This window comes from Leguminivora glycinivorella, chromosome 2, assembly GCF_023078275.1.
Source record: "Leguminivora glycinivorella isolate SPB_JAAS2020 chromosome 2, LegGlyc_1.1, whole genome shotgun sequence".
NCBI lineage: Eukaryota > Metazoa > Arthropoda > Insecta > Lepidoptera > Tortricidae > Leguminivora > Leguminivora glycinivorella.
Genome location: NC_062972.1, coordinates 106,765 through 123,222, shown reverse-complemented (window position 1 = coordinate 123,222; position 16,458 = coordinate 106,765). Strand labels below are relative to the sequence as shown.

The following is a 16,458-nucleotide window of genomic DNA, read 5'->3' as shown; positions in this document are numbered from 1 at the left end:
TAATAGCAAAATTATACTTTGGTCAATTAATTGACATAAATTATACGTAAATAAATTATAAGCTTTAAAAATGTGTGTACAAGATGTGCATTCTGAACGATTCTGACATTTCTGACGCTACGAATGACAGTTATTTAAAATGCATTCAACATACTGAAATGTATAATGCCACTATAAAAATTTAAATAAAAATGCTTTATTATATATATTAAATCATATGTATAATATTGTTCGTATGTATAAAGTTGTAAGTGAATTTAAGATGATTCGTAATAAATTAAATAACTTTCAGGTTCTTGTCTTTTTTTTAATTTTTTAAAGGACCTTTATAAAAATTACATATTGAGGTCTGTGATATCGGCCCTGTCAGTCCGCTTTTCATGGCCTCAAATTCTATTCTTAAGATTACTAAGTTCTTGTTCTTGAAAAGTGTACTTTCGTGTAGGCTAAATTGACAAACATCCGAGTCAGACAAGACAAATGAAAAAAAAATATGTCGTCATCATCTTTTTCATCTAGTGACCTCATTGGTGAAATCACATCCTTCAATACTTTTTAGACCAATCACGTACCAGGTGCTCTATATTACTCCCAATCAGCACCAGAGCAAAGTTGTCGAAATCAACAAATGAGAATCGCAACTCCAGTCAATTGAGTTTCGTACGTACGCCTTGAAGGGTAGCGTTTTTAAAATAAATGGTTAATAGTTACTAAATATAATCTCAAAAATGGTAAGCTCGTGAAATATAATACGTTACCGAGTATCTGTTTTAAATAGAAAGTCATAATTATTACTTCGACTCGACATGTAACCTCAAACTTAAAATTATTTTCAGGATGTCTTTCTAATGATTAGGCGAAAAAAATTAACCATCTTCACGGACGCTAAAGATACGACAACGGTACTGGAATTAAAGAAAATGATTGAAGGTAAGTGCGTGTCCAGTGATTTGAGAAAGGTCTATTTTTAGTCTTGGACAATGTCAGTCGGTTAGCGTTCGATTTATACTATGTTTACTGCCTCATTGTATCTCGTAAGCCTGGCCTGGAAAGAATCAGCTGACAAAGTACAATAATATACTTAGGTACCAACTTTGCGCCGTAGGACTTTTTCAAGGAACCAGATCTTTAATTTGAAACATGATTTCCAAACAGAAAACACCATGTTTGTTATAATACAAACATCGATTAATAACATGTTTTATTTTGGCGCTAAAACATAATAATTGTACTTTTGTTGTATTTCTTAAGAGTGTGATGGTACTGATGGTAAAATATTTTTGACTGAATGTTTATAAATATAAACAATGAGAACATTTTCTATTCTATTCATTATTATATTAGGTAAAGACATGTTAACTCCATAAATAATTAGAAAATTACAATAGCTAATAACTAAACACTAATAACAATAAAAACTTAAAACTATCCAAATAAACTATTCCCTGTCGTTCCCGGTGCAAAAGTGCCCATGACGCTCGCAGCATTTCCGCGTTGAATTACAATGGACAGCTTTTGCAATTTCTCCTTTTTGCCTGAGTTATTCGCGTCTGTTCCCCAGCTCCCCGCCGTCTCTAAATGGGACAAATATGTAAATGGGAAGATATTTCAGGCGTTTCAAGCCAGCTTGCGATTGAGCCGCTGCTCCGGCCGCGTGCGAGGTGCGGGCGATGTGGGAGGCAGCGAAGATAATAATAATGAGAACATAATAATATTAAGCTTTGATTTGAAGTGCTAAGTGCTGTACAGTGCAGTACATTGTAAACCTCAGTATCTGTTTGTTTCTCCAGTGCAATACTTACACTTACAGTTTATTTAAAACAGGTTCTAGAGAACAGCTGTCAACTTGTGCTAAAATGTGAGAGGAAAGATCGCCCCTAAATAACTGAGTAAAAATATGAAAGGTTGTGAGACTCAATGTGGGTACATACAGCAATATGTTGGTGCACCCCATGTCTGAGACTGCTAGAGATTTGTACAGACTGATTAGGAATTGAGAAATACTAGAGTTTTGATTGTAATAATTATGTATGATGTCACAATGGGGGTGGCGGGTGACATTATTGCTTATCACATAATTACTAACAAAAAAGGTGTCTTCTCTCGGTGTTGCTGTCAAATATACATTTGTGCAATAAGTATTTTATTTTTCAATATTGGAATGTGACATAATGTTTTTGTATGCAGGCATCTTAAAGACTCCTCCCCCGAGTCAGATGCTGTTCAACAAGGACAGCCAGCTCATGGAAGACGAGAAGACCCTGGCGGAGTATGGACTCACCTCGGCCACAGCTAAAGCTCAGTGCCCGGCACCCATCGGACTTGCTCTAAGGTATGTACATCTGTTCATCATCCTACAGGCTCCCCTGAGTCAGGCGCTGTTCTACAATATACTGACAGGTTATGGAAGACAAGAAGGCTTTCCATCAGGCGGACTGTATACCTGTTTGCCACCAAAATGGTATAAAAAAAAGAAGACTGACAAAGTACGGATTCATCTTAGGTTACACACACACACAGCTTTCAGCTAAAGCTCAGTGTCTGCCCCCCATCAGACTTGCTTTAAGGTCGGTACCAAAGACATATATAACTCCGTATAGACAGATAGTCTTAAGAAAAAAATGTACATCAGTACCATACAGAAAAAGGTACTGTGGCCTAGATGGCATTACACCTTTGGGGTACGCTCAGCTAGATGGCGCTAATATTAATATTTGACATTTTAAAACATATCAAGCTAAGAATATGGGCTAAATTGTCAAAACTGAGGTTCAAAAGTTTTAAGCCTGTGTCAAGAGATGGCAGTCTATGCACTGTGATTACACATTTTACTTCAACAGTAACTCTCTACAATACTCGATCCTCTTTGGTCGGTACACATCCTTTTGACCTCTTTTTGTCTGTTTTGATAGCTCAGATTTCATAAAAAGTAAATAAATCACTGTTTTTCCATATTTCTATGATAACTTTTATATTTTGGTTACTTGGAAAAATTAGGGCAATAAAAAACTGTTGCTTTAATATCTGGGATTTAATGGGTTCAAAGAATTCAACGTAATTTGTTTACATTTTATTCTACATAAAGAAATAAACACAAATAGTTTAAGCCTTAGGCCATTGGGCCAAAAACAGACATTTACTAGGCGCAGCCGGTGCAGGCATCATGATCGAAAATTATTATGAGATTAGAGATTACTTTCGACTAATGTATAAATCAAAGGTTACAAATGTACTTCAAGTGTATTCAAAACACAATTCACTCCCATCATTTCAAGAGTCGTTTGACACCTCATTTACCAAAATCGTCATCATTATAGCTAATATTGCTATGCTGGAACACGTGACATAGGTACAGGTGTATATATTGCATATCAATAATAATTACCCTATTAATACATAGTATGACAAACTCAAGTGTCCTAAACGAATGATAATGTAGATCCGCAATAGTCCACCGTCCGACCACAGATAAGATAACGCTAATCCCTGCAGCAATAATGATACTCGTACGTGTACGGATACGAAATATGCATCGTACGTCGCGGTCCAAGGTTGCGCGACCACATCAAGTTATCAATCTGCGGGCACGGCAGTGCCCCCGCCAAGTCGAGCGCGAAGCGAACACTGCCGTACCATCCTTTATAGGAACCATTTCGCCGCACATTCAGGCCCCTATTTGAGAAGCTCTGGATAAGACCAGAACGCAGAAATTTACGTCATCTAGTAAGCTATAATCACATACTTAAAATCCGATATTTCAAGTCTGTAGGTTATTTAGTTCCGAAGTTAAGCGAAAGCAAAGTTTCGCATTTATGACACTCATACACTCACTCATGATCATCAAAATAGAACTAGTACTTCCCATTAACTCAGAGAGCTGAAATTTGATACAGAGTTAAGGTTTAATGGCCACATAAAGCAAAAACTATAAAAACTAGGATAATAGAAGATCTGGAGTACCTGGTGACCCTGATCAAAACACAAGAGCCCAACCAAACTATTAGAGATTGACATACCGCCTTTACAAAAAAATATTCAACTTTGTGGGCCGCTTCATTTCATGCCCACGTTTCTACAAAAAGAAGTGAAATACCACCAAAAACTTTCTGTAAAAAAACTAGCCAGGTCTCGATGGAGCTGCTTGTTTATCTCTAAAAAGTAATTAAATCTAGACAAAGTCGTGCCAAGTCTAAGGGGGTGCGTATCGATCGATATAACTTTTTTTGATATATTTTTAGTCGTTATAACGATCATTTGATATAATTATTGAATCATATAACAACAAATAATATACTAACAAATTGTATAATTCTTATTTAATATAGTGATCATTTTTTCGAAAAACATTTATTATAACATACTTTGAGTATAATGATTATTTCCGATAATAAATAAATTATATAACACAAATTCTTTCTAAAGCACAGTTAGAAAAAAAAAATACAATAAATTAGATCCATCATTTACCAGAAAAGTAGATTAGCTTAGAACTGTGACCCCTACACACAACGCGCTGCTACCAGAAAAAATAGGTTAGGTTAGGTTAGAACTGTGATCCCTTCAAAAAAGTATAAAAATAATTCATGAAATGTTTTATACCTTTTGCTAGTTATATTATACTAGTCGTATATCAATAGATAGTTATACCATATAACGGTTATTATAAATAAGTGTTATACGAAATAATGATTATACAAAATAAAAGTAGATATTTTGTGGTTATACCAAATGTTAATTATGTCAAATGAGTGATTATATCCTTTAAAAATCTATCAAATGTTGTTATACCAAATGTTACTATACCAAAAAAATGTATACCAATCATTACACACCCAGTCTAAGGTGCCTTACTGCGATTTCTTTATTATTATAGTTAATGTTATGTGACTTGGCCGTTGAAGGGTACACAAGGGAAAACCAGGTGCTCCATGACACCATTGCACCAATCTGTCGCCAGAACCGCTACCCTTCAACGGCCAAGTCACACTACATTAACTATACTACTACCACTACGGAAACTAGCAAGCAAATTAAGTTCAGCCGCATACGCCGTTAGGAGAATCAGGCAACTGACTAATGTTGAGACAGCTTGCCTAGTGTATCATAGTTATTTTCACAGTGTAATGTCATACGGTATTCTGGTTTGGGGCAAAGCAGCTGACATACAGACTATCTTTGTATTACAAAAGAGAGCCATTCGTTCTATTTACAACTTAGGAACACGTGAATCAGTAAGAGAACTCTTCAAAGAAATTAATATCTTAACTGTAGCTTCCCAATACATTTATGATATTATAATTTATGTTGTTAAGAATTTAGACTGTTTCACTAAGAATTCTGATATCCATAATTATAACACTAGAAACAAAAATAAGCTTGCCATAATGAAGTTTCGTGTCCGTAAAGTACAGAAGTCATTTGTTGGGCAATGCATTCATTTTTATAATAAGTTACCTGACACTGCTTTGAGATTACCCCTCCCAGCTCTTAAGAACTACTTAAAAAAATCATTGATGTTAAAGGCTTATTACAGAGTCGAGGACTATTTGACAGACAAACATGCATGGCCCGAACCAGAAACTACAAAAACGAATAGCAATTAAAATAATTGTATTATGTATAGAGGACACAGTTCAGATAAGAAAGCACGTCAAATATTTTATGTTGTGTAGGTAAATTACATATTTAATGATATTGAGATTCATATTATCTTTTTTCTTCTGTGACAATTTGATATGTTTTCTCTCAAGAAGAACGACGTATTATTAAGCAATAATATAATTTATTGAAATTAATTTCCATAGAGTACCTAGTCTGTTCATATTCTTTGATGAATACTTTTGCATGTTAAGTTGTATCTTAATTGTTATTTAATGCATGTTAATTATAAGATGTAATGTTTTGAAAAGAAGTTGCCCGCCGAGTTTCTTGCCGGTCCCATAGTGGATACCCCCCTCCCAACTGAGGGGGGACTGAAATCTTCTCGAGGCTGAGGCGTAGGGTTAGAGCCGGCGTAGCTTTATTTGACGTTCATATGCGCATTGTAATATGCCTACTTGAAAAATAAATATTTCATTTTCATTTCATTTTCATTTCATTTCATTTTCATTTCATTTCATTATAATAATAAAGAAATCGCAGCAAGGCACCTTAGACTTGGCACGACTTTGTCTAGATACAATTACTTTTTAGAGATAAACAAGCAGCTCCATCGAGACTTGGCTAGTTTTTTACAGAATGTTTTTGGTGGTTCAGTATTACTGATATTTAACACTGTTGCGTAGGTTTTGGGGGTCTCTACCTCAACAAGTATATAGAGGAACCCTTATTTTTTTTTAATTTATTAAAGAACAAACAGTCATACAATATACATATGTAAACTTAGCTATATTGCCAAAAATTAAGTAATTATAGACCTATAGTTCTCCAATTTACAAAAATCGAGTTACAATAAGAGTATTAAAGTATATTTATTACCTACTATATGATAGGCAGTGTAGTTAAATACATTAAGAAGTGTAAGAGAAATTAATTCAAAATGGAAGTACAGTCTGAATACTTATAATATAGGTACTAATTATTTTTATTTTAATAGAGAATATACGGTACTTTTAAAGAGTCCTAGTGAACTGCCAAACAAATCTGCGTCCATACAAGTTTCGTTATACTGCTTACATGCGCGCCCTATATATGAATGCTGTGCATATTTTGTTCTACTGTTAGGAATGCTAAATAAGTGCCTTCATTTCGTCTGGGGACACGAAAACCTATTTTTCAGTACGTTCATTTCATTATATGCCAGGTCTGGGGATCTGTACTGAAACGATACACTATTTCGTAACTCGTGTCGATTTAAAACACTCCCTTCGGTCGTGTTTTAATTTATCGCCACTCGTTTCGAACTTCGTTTTTTACGCACTTGTATCGTAATGTACTATTATGTAATAATGCTCCCGCATCTACAACGTTATTTATCAATTTATATAAAAATACCATATCTGTACAAGACCGTCTAAGTAAAAGCGGTTGGATGTTATTAGGGCTTGCATTCCGGAATTCCGGAATCTCGAAATTCCGGAATTTCGGACAATTTTTCCGATATTACAGTTCCGGAATTGAAACACATAATCTCGAAAATTCCGGAATTGAAAAAATATATATTTTTAGATAAAAACGTGTAATATCAGCCTGGTTATTTTACAAAATTACCACAGAATGTATAAGAAATATGTAAATTCATAAGTTAGACACTGCTCGGACTCAGGTAGTACCCTATTTTATGGCTAAAGGGGCTAGTTAGAGCGAGATAGTGTAATTTAAATTTTAACCCGCTAATGGCGCTAATATTAACCATTGTCACTTTCTGATTTTGCGAACTTAAATTCAGATGCGAAACGTAGTATTTGGTATTACATTCATTCACAAGCATAACGTCGTAGTTACTTATACACTTTTCACAAAGACGTGTGCATATTTTACTAAACTGGTGGACTTTACTGCAATGTATGGAAAATGGTGGATATGAAAACTATGCTTTATTTTTTACAAGAATTCAAGGTCTATATGTACATGTACCTAGGTATAAATCAGGAAATCTGACTTTTTGGGCCTCGAGTCTGATACAGGTAATTCAATATTTATTTTATTACATTTATGTGAATAAGACGTTGTGCCATTGTTGTAAATTATTACTTTTACATTATTTCGGTGGACAATCGATGCATTTATGCATTTAAAAGTTTTAAAACCTTTGTTTTTATTAGATTAAATTGATAAAACAATAATGTTGTCCTCGTCCATATTGCTGTAAATCCTCAAATATGAAATAAGTTCAGAAGGAAAACACTGTATTTGGGGTAGTTTTATTTAGTTTTTGTCTAAAATATGTAGTTTTTATTACTGATTGATGTGTCAAATACTATTAAATAATAATGCTAAATATATTTACTTTAATGTTAACTACTATCACAAAACTGGCACTAAAACCTCGTTTGTATCGTTTGTTGTTGTTCGAAATACTTAGCAAGACCGATTTTGACACAAAATGGGCTTTCCTGTAAAATTACTAAAATGAAAATTGCAGTGTTATATGCCTTTTAGGTACGGAGTTATTGTCTTAAACGTCGATTAATAATAAATTATAATTTAAAATTGTATTATTTCATCAGAAATCCACCAGAAAACAAAACGAAAAAAAATTGTCCAATTCCGGAACTAGTTCCGGAATTCCGGAATTGAAGTCCAATCTCGAAAACCAGTTCCGGAATTGAAAATCGTCCGATATTGCAAGCCCTAGATGTTATGATGTTTAACCGAGGAAGAATAATTAACATAGCTACGACCGACTCGAAATTCCAGTGCTTTGATGAACTTTTTCTGCACTCTTTCAATGCGGGTCTTATGGACATTAAATAAAGGATTCCAAACCACAGAAGCAAATTCTAGTCTACTACGAACGTAACTATTATAAAGCAGTTTATACGTAAGTGGTCTTCGAAAAGGTTTTGCCACGCGAAGAACAAAGCCCAATTGTTATAGGCCCTTATAGGATCAGTAGTGTGCTAGTCACGTCTGTCTCCTTCGAAACGACTGGCCATACAATTTTGGAAGAAACATACCTAATTGTTAAAACAATTCCAAAGTACGAAACGAAACCCTTTGTGTCTCCAAGCTTATCCTTACAAGATTCAATGAGTTTTGAAATCTAAAACAAATTAAGGTAAATAAAGCATCTAAGCCTGAGCATGAGCACTGTCAAAGATATATTTGAATCGTTTGCATTGCATCGGTGTACCGCTCCGAGCGTACAGGTTCGACGCTGCCGTATAACGATACCGACCGCGCAGTGTGCGTTTCGTGGTCGAGGCGCCGGAGAAGGCACCGTCGGGCGTGTCGTCGTCATTAATAGTTTATCGTTTACGTCGACAGAAAGGAAAGCGGCGAATTCGAAGCTCTGGATCTGACCCCGTATTCATCGCCCCCGGATCTGCCCGACGTCATGAAGTCACAGGAAGCCAACGGACAGGAGCAGGTGAGATCTATTATTTACGTATTCACCTGATGAATCAACGCCTCGACATTATCGGCAAATCAGCAAAGATCGAACCGTCAGCTTTCAAGTCTGACGGACTTTGCTATTTTCGAAAGTTTGTCGTATTTTTAGCAAATATCTTCCTCGAATATAAAAATAAATGTTAGGATAATGAGGTACCGGAGTACGGGCACCTGCGCCTGCGGCGCCGTCGCCGCCGGGCGCGCTGTGGGGCGGCGGCGGCGAGCTGGCGCGCGCGGTGCTGCGCTTCAAGCGCGCCGTGTGGCGCGCCGTGCTCTGAACGTCGAGCCACATGTCTACATACTACTACCTACCTATAAACTATATTGACTTGAATCTATATACACCCGATGTGTTAATAACTGGAATTCTTGCTTCATTATTTTTAATGTTTTTGTATTTTTTTAAGCCGAAATGGTGTCAGTTTTCTGACGTTTCTTACACTTTTATTCTGCGACCTTTGGCCCGTTTCTCGAAAGGTACAAGCCTTGTATTACAAGTGTGTTTCCATGACAACCCATATGATTTGACATTTCGCGCACTTGTAATACAAGGCTTGTACCTTTCGAGTAACGGGCCCCTTGTTGCGATCGTAGAAAGTTTTAAACTTTCAAAACTATTTCTTTTTATGTAAGATTATGTAAAATTTCAATACGCTGTTACTTTACATCTGATGCTTTGGCGACTAATTTTTTCAACATTACATGACTAATATCTATTGATTAGTTATAAGTTTTATATCATACGCTGATCTCATTCGGTACCTCAGTGTAGAAAAGCGTGCACGCTTGTTTCATTCATAGAAGGCATAAATAATCGAAATCGAATCGAAAGTATCGAAACACTATAAATAAAAAAATCGTTAGCACTTAAGCGGTAATACCGAGAAATAAAATACTTCTCTTTCTTACGCTGAAGGATGTGGCCAGAAAAGGCGCAGGTATATTTCGTTACATCTTCCGATTTGTAGACAATGAATTCGCTTACACGCTTATCTACACGTGCACCTCGAGCAACGGTCCTGGAGCCTGGTACTAGAGTGTTCCCGCGCGTGGGAGTTGGCTGACGCACGGTTTGCTTGCAGATGGACCAGCACTAGGCCGCCGGAGCGCCGCGCCCGCGCCGCGCCGCGCCGCGCCGACACCGCATACGACACACACTTGTTTTGTTAATCATTTATTGATTTGTGCTCGATTTTAACTATTCTGTTGCTACACGTTTGTTTGTAGTATTTTTGTGATGCTTTGTAACGGAAGACGTTTTACACGGTGCGGGACGAGTGCGCTGGGAGCCTCCACGCGCGCCGAGGGTCTCATCTCGACACTTTATCGTATTGTATCCATTGTATATTTTGCGGATTTGTGCGTGGAAGTTTCCAGCGAATATATTAGAACATGATTTTCATTCGTAACGGCTTTTGGTGAAATATTCGCGTGATGCTGTAATTTAAATGCATATAATATCGGTCGGCATATAACAGTAATAATGTTATACCCAGTTATTATCACGCGATATTCGCCCGAGACCTAGGCCATGACATCTTTTAAATCTTTAAGTGTCTCCGAGGATAACATTCGAGCCTCTCATAGTTGCACTGAACGATACTTTTAGTACCTAAACGCTGCGACTTGTTACGGTAGCTTGCTCAGTAGGGCGGGGCCTGCCGACAACTTATTTTCATAACTTCCTATAAATTACTTTTGCCTCCATGGCTATACATTTATTGTATTGTTTCGCTCAATTTCTAAACGTTACTTCGAAATGAAAGGATTTTGTCTTAACTGAAAAATTCAATTTATTATTTCAATGTGAAAAATTCTTACATTTGAAATCGCACTTTTGTGATCTTGTTTTTTTTTGTTTAGACCAGGCAGTTAATGACTGTTTTTAAATGCGCTTTTTATATACTACTTTTTATTTCCTCGCAATAAATCCTAGCAAAAATAAGTAGTTTAAACTTAACGAGTTTTTTATCCATTTATTAAAAGGGGTAGGGGTAATATCTACTGGATTTATTAGAGGGGTCTTTGTGACGTAATGTTACAGTCTGACATAAATTAGCAAGGTGGATTTGTGGGCGTTTTTTATCGCGTTTCAACGGAAGATAACTACTAACTGAATAATAATTATTTCGATGAACTAATTTGGGCGATACTGAGATGTGAATTTGTATCGCTATTGTTTTTTTACTATTTTAGTACTTACAAAATATAACTGATAATGTTTTTTGGCTCGCGTTTAACAAACTTATCAGTATTCCATCATTATTTATTAATTAATACGTTTGTGTTTTTTTTCTATTTGAACGAACAACGAGCGGCTCGCCTCACTAGAGTCACTCGCCTAACTCCTCTGTTGCTTGTATCTGTCTCTGTCGCATCACGTCGGGGGCGCACACCCCTTCTCTACTAAAAAAATAGACCTATTTTAGGATATTGACGTCTTACATGCCTTTTACGTGAAGTAATAATCAATAATCATCCGTGGTCTTAAAAAGTGCGCACCCGACACTAGCGCCAACGACGCTGCGCCACTGTTGGACGCTGAAATGAGTTGATTTATGTTCTTAGCGTAGGATTTAATGATTTGTGATACAAAACGACGTTATACGAATTGTTAATGCATTTCTTGAAATTCAAATAGTTGAAGAGTCGCTCGGTTTGATAGTATGAAAACTAATGAACTTTGAAAATACTGTACCTAATTCGGACAAATAAATGTAAAATGTTCTGTGTTTCCATACTACATGCACAGTGCTTCGACTGATTGTAAAACTTTATTTTTGTACCTATACATATTTCTTAAGATTTATAATTTCCTGTATATTAAGTTGCACGACAGATATAACCAACAGATCATTGTACATCTTTTTTTATAAAAATATTTAACTAGCATAGAATCAAATAGTTATAGCTGATACTTGTAATAGGGAGTAAATAGGAGCTTTTCACCACCGGGCTACTGCGCCCTCTATTGTGATTTAATAATAACTAATGGCCGTCGCCCGAGGCCGAGGGTCGCGTCCCGAGTCCCGACGGATCGCTACTTACTTTTGTAACGGGAACTCCGGCACCCATGGCATGTGTCCCGAGTCGGTCAATTCAGGTGCATAGCTCGCTAATGCGGCCACGGCGCCCACGGCCAACGGCCGGCGACGCTACTTCAGATCTAATCCAAGTTAGAATAGTTGGGTATTAAACGATATTGCACTTTATTGTACTATAACATAGGATAAATAATCAAACCATCCTTCAACATAGCCACTAAGGACAAATGTCTTCATACAAAAATATGGTGTAACGTGATAACATGTACACATGTAGGGGAGTCTAGGGCAGAAGCCATGCCGCGGGGCACCGCAGACAGCTCTGTGTGAGTCATGTGTTGTGCGGCGTGCTCAAGGGCTAGCAAACTAAACTCTACGGAGTTATTTATTTGCGTGTTCATACTATAACGGCATGGAATGAAGTGATGGGCTCGTGACGTGACTCGCCGAGTATTTAACCCCACAAGTTTAAGATTTTGAAATGTTTAAATTAGGTTTGAGCGTTACATCTTAATAGTGGTACTTTTTTTTTATGTATTTTCCATACAAAAAGTTACTAACCTTGAGCGTCTTGTATAGTTATTTTGACCGACTTATCAATGTAAAACCTTCAATAACTCCTTGTCCGTGTATGATTTTTTTTAATGTATCCGCGATAGTCGTCGTTCAGATTTGTCTATGGTGGCCCTATCAATCACATTACGTGAATACTTGTAGGTTTATAAATTAAACACAACCGTTTTGTATGAAGATAAAAAACTGTGCCAGTACCAAGATTTGTTTCAGTATAGATAATGAACACCAGACCCTCTAGCACAACTTGCCTTGTCGCGTGCGAGTCCATATTTGAAGTCGCGCTTGATGTATGGACTCGCGCGCGACAAGGCAAGTTGTGCTAAAGGGTCTGATATGCAATATTGGTTCCCCGGGTAGGTAATCTTAGTGGTTAGTCACCGTTTCCTCTCGTGCGACCCTGTTCCGATGTTGAATAACCCACATAATCAGTGTACTATTTATTCCGTCTCTTGTGAGTGCAGGCAGACAAAGAACCGATAGCTAAAATATTTCGCTTCTGAACATTATGTGCTGGCATCACTGATTTTTTGTAATTCCTATCTTGCCCAATATATAGAAGTTTGTTAATTTAAATTATTTCAGAAAATGTAAGTATAATTAAATTTACTTAGAAACAAGTTTTAATCGCGTCGGTTTTTTGTTTCGGCTGTACCTGCATTCTGCATTAGTGATGAAGCATTCAACTAGACACAACGAGACTAGAGTATGTATGGATAGCGTAGTATTTCATGTGCGCGTATGGAAGTCTACAATTAATGAACCAGCAGGAAATAAAACTGTTTTGATTTGTTTTCTGTGTTTCAATTGTACCCTTGCCTTAAGTATTTTGTTCTGCAAGATGCACGCATGTCTGCCCGCGGCAACGCTAGTGTTCGGTTCGGTTCTGCTATCTTCTACAATCCCAGGAGATGGATTTAATAGTAATACCTCTATTATCTTTTACATTTCAACTATTTCTTCAAGATTGGTTCAGTCGTTTGGGCGTGCAAATTTGATCTTGTTCTTTGATTACAAATGATACCTATTTAGCAATAGATTCACTAGCTATCTCTTATAATGAAATTAACTATGATAACTGAACAAATAATTACTCTTTATTTACATGAACATATTTACATTTTTTTTTTTTTAGTATGAATAGGTAGACGTTTTCATGACCACGATCACACCTGATGGTAAGTGATGATGCGGTCTACGATGGAGCACGCTTACCTATGAGATACCTATTTACTCTTGCTTTAAAGATACCTGGATTGTACTCATGTGGAAACACAGACTCAGGCAGGGCATTCCACCCCTTGGCGGTTCGCAAAATAAATGTTGAAGCGAAACGCTTAGTGCGTATTTTTGGAATACTAACCGTGAAGCGATGCCGCATTGCCGATTGTCTGGTGGTCCTAAGGTGAAATGAGATAATTATATAAGAAACTAAACTAAGGCCCTTGAGGCGTTGTACCAAGGATACTGGCGACATTTCCACGCTGTATCGCAATACTGATACGTTGTGCGAGGAAGTCGCCAGCTCTTCGGTTACCAGTCGCCTCAACCAGACGCTTCGTGATTTCTGTGAACAACTTGTTCAAATAATTACATTGACATTATACACGTTAAATATGTTTCGGGCCAATTCGGAGGCCCCTCTTCACGCGACGGCTAGACTCCGCAAACACACACATACATTGACATTCATACGATTTTTTTCCCACATTTTGCGATTTCACTTATAATTAGAGGAAACTTTCCGCAAGATCTAGCAGATCTTTTTTTTTCTTTTCATATAATGTTTTCATAAATATAATTTTGTCCAAATCATAGAATAAAACCCTTCCAACAATACTTACTTAAAAAGTAAAGCTCTATATTCACGTTAAGAGTGGTTAGCAAAAGAGAGAAAGAGTAATCTAATCATTAATATCAAAGCGTCAAACTTATAACACCCCGTCGTTTTTGCGTCGGGGGTCGGGGGTTAAAAAAGGGAGGCATAGAGTCTGGCGCACGGAAGTATAACTAAGTCTGGCTAATGTAATGAAAGTTGATCCCGCAAAAACGTGTCAATTTCAAAAAAATTGGTGCTGGTAACACATTCATCACATGTATTTATTTTTATTATTTCTAATTTATTTTCAGCACATATTTTACTACTTTTTATGATTTTATGACATCCGGAGTTGCAGTTTAAAAAAAATACTGGGATCAACTTTTATTAGCCAGACTCTCGTTCAAGCGACATCTGGTAGTTAAAAGCTGAACTATTTAAAGAGAACGATAACAAATGATGTGTTAAGTGACATCTAGTGGTGAGACAGTACTAATTTTTAGCGACATCCAGTGGTGAAAAGGTGAGTTATACTTCCGCGGTGAAAGGAAAAACCTAGGCTTGACGGCGCCTAAATTGAATAAACGCTGACACCTAGTGTTAAGTAGCCGAACTAAGTTTTTATGTAATCGCTTTGTGGTTTGTGTCCATAACAGTAGATGACGCTTAAATAAATAAATGTGCTGACATCTAGCGTTGTAATCTTAAACTGATATAGTTGACCTAAGACCTACTAGATGGCACTTCAGGAAAAGTTGAATATGTTTACATACAGTTCATCTACTAGTCGTTAGATGGCGTAAAGTTTAAAAGTTTGTAAATGTAAATTGATATAAGGTGGTGGTGGTGGTCATACCATTCTATTCAATATACTCTATGGTGGTGGTATATAATTATGTAAGATGGACAGAGTCAGGGAGACTAGAGATATTTCTAATCTCCATAGACGGACTGTGTGAAAGATGATATGAAACGAAAACAAGTGAATGATGAGATGACGGGTGATAGAGAGGTATGGAAGAGAAGAATATGTTGCGCCGACGCGCCGACCCCAAAAGACTGGGATAAGAACAGGCGAATGATGAAATGTAAAATGATATAATTGACTTAAAACTTTAATAATAGATGACGCTAATACAAATAACATCGAGGAAAGTTTAATTATAATCCTAGTTAGGTACAGATATTTGTTGTCTTGACAAAGAAAGGAATTACCTACGAATAGGTAAATAATACAACCATAATTTTCAGCTGATATTTAGTTTTGTACTGAAAATGAAAATGAAAATGAAATGAAAATGAAATATTTATTTTTCAAGTAGGCATATTACAATGCGCATATGAACGTCAAATAAAGCTACGCCGGCTCTAACCCTACGCCTCAGCCTCGAGAAGATTTCAGTCCCCCCTCAGTTGGGAGGGGGGTATCCACTATGGGACCGGCAAGAAACTCGGCGGGCAACTTCTTTTCAAAACATTACATCTTATAATTAACATGCATTAAATAACAACATACAATTTAACATGCAAAAGTATTCATCAAAGAATATGAACAGACTAGGTACTCTATGGAAATCAATTTCAATAAATTATATTATTGCTTAATAATACGTCGTTCTTCTTCAGAGAAAACATATCAAATTGTCATAGAAGAAAAAGATAATATGAATCTCAATATCATTAAATATGTAATTTACCTACACAACATAAAATATAAAATATTTGATGTGCTTTCTTATCTGAACTGTGTCCTCTATACATAATACAATTATTTTAATTGCTATTCGTTTTTTGTAGTTTCTGGTTCGGGCCATGCATGTTTGTCTGTCAAATAGTCCTCGACTCTGTAATAAGCCTTTAACATCAATGATTTTTTTAAGTAGTTCTTAAGAGCTGGGAGGGGTAATCTCAAAGCAGTGTCAGGTAACTTATTATAAAAATGAATGCATTGCCCAACAAATGACTTCT

General features: G+C 36.5%; 1 protein-coding gene across 1 annotated transcript; it reads left to right on the top strand.

Annotated features, from left to right (window-relative positions):
• The first annotated feature begins 572 nt into the window (after positions 1-572).
• Positions 573-13,464, top strand: LOC125237023 (elongin-B). The gene is made up of 5 exons (XM_048143948.1): positions 573-731; positions 837-930; positions 2,188-2,332; positions 8,929-9,031; positions 10,137-13,464. Exons 1-5 carry the CDS (start codon positions 729-731, stop codon positions 10,149-10,151), a joined length of 360 nt encoding a protein of 119 aa, XP_047999905.1. The 5' UTR covers positions 573-728; the 3' UTR covers positions 10,152-13,464.
• The last annotated feature ends 2,994 nt before the right edge of the window (positions 13,465-16,458 follow it).

Excerpts from the sequence above, each read along its gene's own strand:
- LOC125237023 (XM_048143948.1), top strand. Across the intron at positions 931-2,187 it reads ATTAAAGAAAATGATTGAAG|GCATCTTAAAGACTCCTCCC; the intron begins GTAAGTGCGTGT and ends TTTTGTATGCAG. Across the intron at positions 2,333-8,928 it reads CCCATCGGACTTGCTCTAAG|AAAGGAAAGCGGCGAATTCG; the intron begins GTATGTACATCT and ends TTACGTCGACAG.